At 44.1% G+C, this 9,208-nt stretch overlaps 1 protein-coding gene across 7 annotated transcripts in view; it reads left to right on the top strand.

Annotated features, from left to right (window-relative positions):
• Nucleotides 1-9,208, top strand: part of RCBTB2 (RCC1 and BTB domain containing protein 2) — a 67,890-nt gene that overhangs the window by 19,080 nt on the left and 39,602 nt on the right. For 6 of the 7 annotated variants that reach the window (XR_001358566.2, XR_003095623.1, XR_003095624.1 and 3 more), the window contains exons 3-7: nt 2,142-2,300; nt 2,772-2,922; nt 5,018-5,184; nt 7,163-7,321; nt 8,703-8,810. Coding sequence is in view for 4 of the 7 variants with exons in the window: in XM_025211768.1 (XP_025067553.1) it covers nt 2,142-2,300; nt 2,772-2,922; nt 5,018-5,184; nt 7,163-7,321; nt 8,703-8,810 (744 nt within the window). In the remaining 3 variants the exon portion in view is untranslated. The remainder of the gene's footprint in view (nt 1-2,141; nt 2,301-2,771; nt 2,923-5,017; nt 5,185-7,162; nt 7,322-8,702; nt 8,811-9,208) is intronic. The other variant, XM_025211769.1, reaches the window with a different exon arrangement.

Genomic DNA, 9,208 nt, shown 5'->3' with positions numbered 1-9,208 from the left:
CGCTAGCCGTATAAAAGGTTAGGGGCATTTCCGCCCTAGTTGGAGAACTCCGCGATTCCCCCTGGAGTGGAACTCCGGCAGTTTGATCACCTGCCAACGACTCCCCATCGCCGAAGCCGTACGACGTATCCTCCGTGTTGCATGCCCGAGTTAGACCTGAGCTACCCGGTCTACAAGAGCTCCTCGATTAGCGACTAGAGATTAGAATTGTTGCAACTACGATTGAAGTGTGAAGTCACTTCTTGCCTGCGCTGTATACGACTCTGCAGTGTAAGTAAAGCTATCTCTGTTTTTCCAACTGATACGTGTCCCGTCTGTGCCTAATTCCCGCTCCAGTGATAGAGAGTACCCATCTTCCTGTTACGGGATCGCAGCCGCAACCCCAGCTAGCGTTCCTGAGGATTCCTGTTCCTCGGTCCCCTCTTGGCCCCCACAAGGCTGACTGGTCTGTTCCCTGGATCCTCCTTCTTCTCTTTCTTAAAGATGGGCACTATGTTTGCCCTTTTCCAGTCATCCAGGATCTCTCCTGACCACCGTGAGTTTTCAAAGATGATGGCCAGCATTCTGCAATCGTATGAGCCAACACCCTCAGCACCTTCAGGTGTATCCCATCCGACCCCATGGACTTGTACACATCCAGCTTTTTTTAAATAGTCCCTAACGTGTTCTTTTGCCACAGTTGGCTGCTCACCTCCTCCCCAAACTGTATGGCCAGGTGCAGTAGTCCAGGAGCTGACCTTGCCTTTGAAGACAGAGATGAAAAAGACATTGAGTACTTCATCTTTTTCTGCATCCTCTGTCACTAGGTTGTCTCTCCCATTCAGTAAGGGACTAGGGCTGTGTGAAATTTCGCCGGCTGTTTCGTTTCAATTCTATTTCAACTTGTTTTGAGCTCAAAACAGTGAAATCCAAATGAAATGAGGCCAGGCAAAATGTTTTGAAAGTTTCTAAATGTTTCAAGTTTTGAAGCTCAAGCTGGGCTTGCCTGCAGGGAAACAGAAAGTAAGGAGAGGGAAGGAGAAGAGGGGGGAAGGACTGCTCTCATATTGACTGTGTGTAGCTGGCCAGTGACTGTCATCCTTCCCTAAGGTCCCTTCCAATCCCAGTGCTCTGGGGGAGGGATGGAAAAACAGCATAAAAGGTAGCATTGTTTGAACTGGCCTACTTAATGTCACCCATGTCACGAGTTTTGCTTGTCAGCAGCCTGAGGTGCAATTTCCCAGAAACCCCTGGACCTAGCTCCTTGAAACTTGGCAAACTTCATGACCTCAGAAGGGGCTACCATCCCTGCAAGTTTCATCTGAATCAGGCAAGAACTGACAAAGTTATAGACAGTTTCGTACTTCCTCATAGCCTACGGGTGAAATATCAAAACAGTTTCAGTGAAATGGAACAGTGGTTTCAAAATTAAACAAAACTCTAAACGAAACACTGTCCTGGTGAAATGGAAGTCGAAACAAAACGGTGTTGTTTCGCGCAGCCCTGTAAAGGACCCACAGCTTCCCTGATCCTCCTCTTGTTGCTGACACACTTGTAGAAACCTTTCTTGTTATCCTTCACATCCCTTGCTAGCTGCAACTTAAATTGTGTTTTGGCCTTCCTGATTTCATCCCTGCATGTTTGAGTAATACTCTTATACTCCTCCCTAGTTGTTTGTCTAAGTTTCCACTTATTATAAGCTTCCTTTTTATGTTTTGGCTTACTGAAGAGTTCCCCACTAAGCCAAGCTGGTCTTCTGCCATACTTTCTAGTCTTCCTGCACATTGGGATGGTTCGGTCCTGCGCCCTCAGTACAGATTTTTTATGATGTTTAAACCCATAAACAGAACGTTAAACTTAGCTAGGTCTCTAAAAGTGAGTGATAGTTGTCTCAGTTTGGAAGGAAGTTAAATTTCCCTTAAAGTATATTTCAAATACTGGAGACAGAATTAGCTACTATCTGTAATTTTTTTTAAGTCTTTTTGTATCATGGTGTGGTTTTAATGTTAGCTCTTGTTATCTTTTTAAATCACTGTTTTCCAAATGTTATTCTTAAAATAAAATACTGTTTTATGATTGACAAAGCAGGTAATACATTTTTTTCTTGATTTAACTTTTTTACTGTACAATATTGAACAGGTTCCTTCCTTTTAATTTATCAGGTGACACAAAGCACTTTTTTGTCAGCCCTGAAGATGCTGGATGTTGGGAAATGGCCAATTTTTTCTCTCTGCTCTCAAGAAGAACTGAAGTTAATTCGTCAAGCCTGTGTGTTTGGCAGTGCTGGTAATGAAGTGCTATATACAACTGAAAATAATGAGGTATTTATCAAAAAGTGTATATTAGTTGGCAGAGACTATCTGAGCAGGACCCTGGGCAAATCAGCCTGTGCGGGGCCCCGCCCCCGGACGCAAGGAAGCCAGTGTCAGATTCAGTGGGGGCTGCCGAGCAGCCAAATGTGAAGCCGGCAGCAGTGCGGAGTTGCTGCGGCTGCTCTGCCTGGCTCCGCGGGGCCCCAACAAAGCACAAGGCCCGGGACAGTCGCCCTGATTCGCCCCCTGCTAGGGACCGCCCTGTTAGTGGGTTATTATATGATACATATTTGATCCACTATTAATTCAGTGAAGATTCTTACAAAGGCCAGAATTATGGTAATGGACAGAGGAGAAGTAACAGGTTATTTATTTAAGAAGTAATATGTCTCTTGAGGACTGGTTCCTTTGTTTTATTTAAACTGTAAATGTTATTGTAATAAATAATAACTTGCTACATTCAAAATCATATTTTAACAGGTTTTTGGTCTTGGCACAAACAGCAGTGGATGTTTGGGAACTGGTGATATTCAAAGTACTATTGAACCTCGGAGATTAGATGCTTTATGTGGCAAAAGGATAGCCTGCCTGAGCTATGGAAGTGGTCCACATGTTGTTCTTGCTACTGCAGGTAATATATGATGTGTATGTTATAGATTTAAAATATGTCCACTAGGGGTGCACCGATAAAGTTTTTCTTGGCCAATACCAATAGCCGATTGATTAAAAAACCATATTGGCTGCTGCTGATATGATAACTGATATTTAGTAAGAGCGCAAGGCATTTTAAATTACTGGCAGTAACCTCTTTTTGTTTTGCATTTGTAACATACCTCCTGCCTGCTCCTGCCCTTGATGAGGAAGACAGTGACCACCTTATTCCCGTGCATGTTGCCCCCTTACCCACAGCTCCTACCTGCAGCCCTGCTCCCCATGCATGCTCCTGTCCCAGGTGGACAGGGCAGACCTTCACATGGACAGTGGTGCCAGGTGCGTTTGGAGCCCCAAAGCACCCTGCTGCCTCAGTGCTGGTGGGCCCTGTGCAGCCGAGCTCCCATGGTCACCAGGGAGAAGCCACTTTTGCAAAGGTGCCTGGTGGAGCGGAACGTCCCTCACATAGTGCCTTACCCGATCCACGCACAGCCCAACATCTCCGCAGCAGCCTGGGTGTGCATGCAGCATTGCCATGGCGGCGGCAGCAGCAGCGGCAGGAGCCAGTAATGGTCCCTTTGTTGATAAGCACAGCACCCTGTGACTGCTCCCTGGCACCGCCTCGTCCTTCCTCTGGGACCTGTAGTCTGCTGCGGGCTCAGGTTGGTGGTGGGGCATGGGGACCGGACTACACTCATCAGGGTGCCTGAAGCATGCAGCCATAATTATCAGCTACAGCAACCAAAAAAAGCTGATAGCCAGTAACATGTTTTCTCCTCTTATTAGTGCTGGTCTGATGGCCAACTGGTATATTGGTGCACCCCTAATGTCCACTTGTCCTCATTAAGTGTGAAAGGTCCTAGTTTCTAACTCAGATAAGAAGTGACTTTTTGCACCATCAAGTCCAGTTGCTTACTGCCATAACCAACTATATCATATAGGGCAAGATCCAATGAAGGAAGTGTCTACATTTTAGGTGTCTGGCCTTCAGAATAGAATTCAAAACTCAGACTAAGCTCCTGGACCATCTAGAGCTAGCCAATAGGAAGTGCTGAGCCGAAGGTTGTGTTTGAGCCACAATTCCTCTCCTGGGTCTGAATTCCCATTCCTCCCCATGCCCTTTGAAGCTCTCCAAAAACAGCCAAAGCACTCCAAGAATATCTGTTGGAATGAGGTTCTATTTAGAAGTGCTTTGCTTCTTGTCACAGGGGTGTAGGTTGTAGCCATGTTGGTCTAAGGACATAGGCAGACAAGGTTCCTTGGGTGATTTTGATATCTTTTATTAGACCAACCCAAATAGTTGGAGAATAGTTATTAAGCAAGGGGTTTTGAACTCGAAAGCTTGCTTAATAACTGTTCTCCAATTATTTGGGTTGGTCTAATAAAAGATATCAAATTCACCCAAGGAATCTTGCTTGCTTCTTGTCATGCGTTCATGCTCTGCAGAGTGCCAGAGGGTCCTCTAGCATCCCTCCGTGCTCTGCTCACTCTCCCCATGAGGGAAAGGAAAAGTCCCCTGGCTCTGGCACCCACCATAACAGATTGTCAGTTTGTGCTGCTCTGCTTCTGCTCTCCTAGAGCATCTTCACTCCCTCCTCCCCCCATCTCCACCATTGACTTCTCTCCACTTGAATAGTTCCCATTTCATTGGTCTCTCTTCTAGATGACACTAGATTTTATTGCTTTCTTTTAATTTAATTCTCATAGTATTACTTTTTAGATATTTGATGAACACTGGCAGAATAATAACATTATCCATAGGACTGGTATGGGCCAACCTTATCTATTTTACTGTGTTGGACAAAAAAATTACCATTTCTTCTTTACATTCATATAGTTAACTGCACCAACTAACGAGAAGCCACTGCCTCTCCAATTCTGCCACCATGGGCAGCTTCCTAGTTTGCCCTTAGGATGGGCTAGTCCTGGTACTAGCAGTTAAGATGGACATGTGTAAACATTTAGCTATGATTTTGTGTACCATAATTTAATTGGATTTCATTTTCTGTCATTTTGTGGTACATAGTCATTGGTAAATAAATGTTTTATAGCTGCTTTTCACATTTTCATTATAGAAGGAGAAGTGTACAGCTGGGGTCATAATGCTTATAGTCAGCTGGGCAATGGCACAACAAATCATGGATTGGTCCCCTGTCAAGTCTCTACTAATTTGGTTAACAAGAAAGTAATTGAAGTCACCTGTGGCTCTCATCATTCTATGGTGTTAACGTCTGATGGTGAGGTGAGAATGCTTAACAGAAATATATAAAGAGGTTTTATATATTTTATATAAGATGTATAAAAATGTAAATAAAGTATAAAAATGTATTTAAAAGTTTCTGGCACTACAAAAAATGGAAGGCTATGTGGGGGAGGGGAGAAGGGCACATTTGCTCAGTCCCCTAGTTGAAGGACAACAGTATTTTCACACAGGCACTTTCTCTAGCCAGGGAGCAATAGGGGCATAGGCGGAGGGAGAAAAAATTATTTGGGCGGGGCTGAGCAGGTAAGTCTGTGGGGGAAGGGGAGGGGAAGGGACTGCGAGGGGCAGATCGAGGCCCCCATGGTGAAGGAGGGAGTGGGACAGGGACAAGGGCTGGAATGAATGGGGTCCTGGCCAGGCTGGGCAGTGGGAAAATCGGAGCCCAGGTGACTCATCCAGGGCTCCCGCCACTGCGCACACCCTGGTAGAGGCTCCGGGGATGCATGCCCCGATTTGTGCATGCAGCGGAGGCAGCTGCCACTGTGCACTGGGCTTTGCACACTGCTGCAGCTTCTGCTACCTCTGGAGTGGCACAAGGAAATTGATTATGTGGCATATTTCATCCTAATAAAGAAACACCAGTCTGTTGGAGAGTCTGTCTAGAATCCCTGTGACTTCCTCTGCTATACTATAGTGTGAAGAAATTTCTTCATACTCTTCTATTTGACAATAAATTAAATCTGTGAAGGTGAGAAGGTCCCTGTACTTAAACATACAAACCCATTTAAGTGAAAAATATTATATTATATTATGCCATTTGTATCTAGTCAGACATTCTGTTTTGATTCTTTTGAAATATATGAATATGGATTCTTACAGGACTTACGTAGACAGAGAATTCAAGACCTCCTGCAGAAAGTAAAAGTTTTGATACTATAGTACGATTTCTTGTTCTTATTAGAAGCAGAGCATTAAAAACTTGAGTCAGTTTGGATTGCAGTTTTTGTGACAGAAAGAATTGAAGTGAAACAAGTATGTACAGGCAACCCTTGCTTAGCGCTCTTCATTGATTCCAGAAAAACTGAGTATTCAGCGGAACCATGCTAAGCAAAACCTATTTCCCCATAGAAATGAATGTAAATGGAGATTAATTGGTTACTGCCCACCCCGCTGAAGCCTCACCCCACTCCTCTGTCCACCTGCCGGTGTTCCAGCCCCACATGCCAGCCTGGGCCTGTGCTCCTGCTGCCCCACTCTGAGCTCCCGCCAGTCCTGGCCCTGGGCACTGGCGTAGGTCCCATGCTCATGCCTGCCCCTGCACTCGCTGCTTCTCACTGGTGCTGCCACTCCCCACCTCCTTTGCCTGCCCGTCATCCTCTTTGGCCCCACTTGCCAGCCTAGGCACTGGTGCTCCTGCTGCCCCGCTCTGGGTGCAGGCTCCCGCTAGTCCTGGCCCTGGGCCCAGCACTAGCCCCACACACTGACATGGGCCCCACATTCTTACCCTCCGCTCTGGGTGCGGGCCCCTGCTGGCCCTGGCCCTGGGCACTGGCTTGGGCCCCATGCTCCTCCCCTCTGTTGCTGCCATTTGTCCCCACTCCCCTGCCCGCTCCGGCACATGTGCCAGCCTGGGCCTGAGCTCCTGCCACCCCGCCCTGGGCCCTCATGCCTGCCCCTCCTCTCACTGCCGTCACTTGCTGCCACCTCCGCCACTGCTTCTCCCCACCTGCCTGCCAAAACTCCCTGATTCCACTGAGCGCTATAGCAAAACTGGCTGAGCACTCAGTGGAATCAGGTATCCATTTTAAATGAGTGCTGTAGCGAAATAATGCTAACTGAAACCACGTTAAGTGAGGGTTGCCTGTATCTACTTTTCTTAGATTTCAGAAGACACAATTGCTGCAGTTCTGCAACCTACTAAAGCATAGACTTGTTAACATTTGCAGTAAATTTTTAAGTATGTGATTAAAGCAGTATATTATAGGGTATTACTCTCTTAATGATTCTTATGTAACAGGTATATACATGGGGCTATAATAATTCTGGACAGGTTGGATCAGGTTCAACAGCTAATCAGCCAATTCCTCGAAGAGTTACCAGCGGCATACAAAATAAGATAATTGTTAATATAGCTTGTGGTCAGATGTGCTCTATGGCTGTGGTGCAAAATGGAGAGGTAAGAATGTTCCCAAATGCTCTATGGCTGTGGTGCAAAATGGAGAGGGCAGAATGTTCCCACACTTTTAAATTTAATTTTTCTGACTGAATTTTGTTTTATTCAGTATTAGGGGCTACAGATTATTGATACTGATCTCTGTAAACACTGGGGACACTTAACTGCTGAAGAAAGCAGTAGATATATAGCTACACTGTAGATATTCTTAAGTAATTGAATCTGTGCTGTTTATGAAAATTTTCCTCAGAAATTGTCCTGCTTGCCCCTGCCTTCCTTCCACGTATATAAACAAAACTTCTAGGAAATACTATACTCAAACGAGTAAAATTAAGTCTTTTAAAACAAATTTAATGTTCTATATGTGGAATTATTCATTAAAGTAAATCAAAGTCTATCTTCAGGAACCCTGGTCCCAAGCCTATGGGGTTTTTTTTTCAGATTTCAATAAAAGGAGACTTCTGAAAAAGTATGTGCACATGCAGGATTGACTTGGATTTGTAATTCACACTTTTGATTCTTTCCAGTTAGCCTGAAATGCCAAGCACTTTCTTTCAGCTGGAGCAAAATTGTTTTTCTTCATCTCTATTTGATTGCCATAAAATAATGTTTTAATATATTGTAAGTGATAAAGCATGTAATTCAGTGAATAACATGTAAATGGTATGTTTGCATTAGAACATTTTTTTACAAAAAAGATAACCATCTAATGTTCCCCTAAGATTCCCCAGAACTTATTTTTGGATTATAGCTTTTGAATAAGAAGAGAGAAGCTGTATGACAAAATAAAGTAGAATCTAAGTTTGCTTGGTGTACTGAATAACAGAACTGTGGGTTATTGGTTCAGCATAGCAGGCCATGCAGACTGGTTGCAGATGTTAAAAAAACCAAAAAACTGCACTTTACTGGAAGAACCAGTGCGTTCAGCCTGGCTCTGGAGCATCAGTATAGTTCAGGCATTTAAGTGGGGCTTTTTGACGCTTTTATCTAATAGCTGATTCAATCAGCTATTAGATAAAAGTACCAAAAAGCCCCACTAAAGTGCCTGATCTATACAGATATCAGGTGAGCTGGGTCCAGCTAATGCACTGCCTCTTCTGGTTGTGTGCTGGGTTTGGCATGAAAGTGCACAGAGTTTAAAGTAAAGCAATGGGTTTTTTTTGTTGTTTTTTTTTTTTGGGGGGGGGGGGGGGTGGGGTTTACATCTGCAAGCAGCCACAGTGTTATCATTTTATTGTCTGCAAGGGGGCTAAGAAGGACGGTTTCTTTTAAAGTGGTATTGTAGAAAATTGCAAATTGGAATGCTGAAATAGATTTGTTTCTTTCAAAAGAAATAGAAAAAGCCCATAGCAAGCTAATTCAAACCTTAATCTTTCCTTTTAAGGTCTATGCGTGGGGTTACAATGGTAATGGCCAGCTTGGATTGGGAAACACTGGCAATCAGCCAACACCCTGCAGAATAGCAGCTTTGCAAGGCATTCGTGTGCAGCAGGTATGTATGTAGTGTCATTTTATGGAGCCTTTTATAAACAAAAAAAGCGTGTAAAAATGTAAAGGGCACAGTTAGCACTCAAAGGGTCAGGGCTTTAGCTCTTTGGTTAAAGTGCTATAGATTGAAATGAGAATATAGATCTTAAAATGGACAGAATAATAGACAAAGGGATTAAATTGTGACCCTGCTGAAGTCAATATGACTTTTGCCATTTAATTCAGCAGAGCTAACATTTCAGCCAAGGAACTTCATAGACTGGAAAATTCATGTTTAGTCTTTCTTTGTGTGAAAAGTCAACAAGTGTTTTTTCTCCTGATACTTAATAATAAATAAAAGGTTTTTTACTCTATCATATTTTTCATTAAGCCAAGCATAGGTGTGGGGAGGGCTGAGACCCA

The sequence above is a fragment of the Alligator sinensis genome, unplaced genomic scaffold (assembly GCF_000455745.1).
Source record: "Alligator sinensis unplaced genomic scaffold, ASM45574v1 scaffold820_1, whole genome shotgun sequence".
In the NCBI taxonomy this organism is placed as follows: Eukaryota; Metazoa; Chordata; order Crocodylia; family Alligatoridae; genus Alligator; species Alligator sinensis.
Note: the sequence above shows the minus strand (reverse complement) of the source record. Positions and strands in the feature narration are given on the sequence as shown.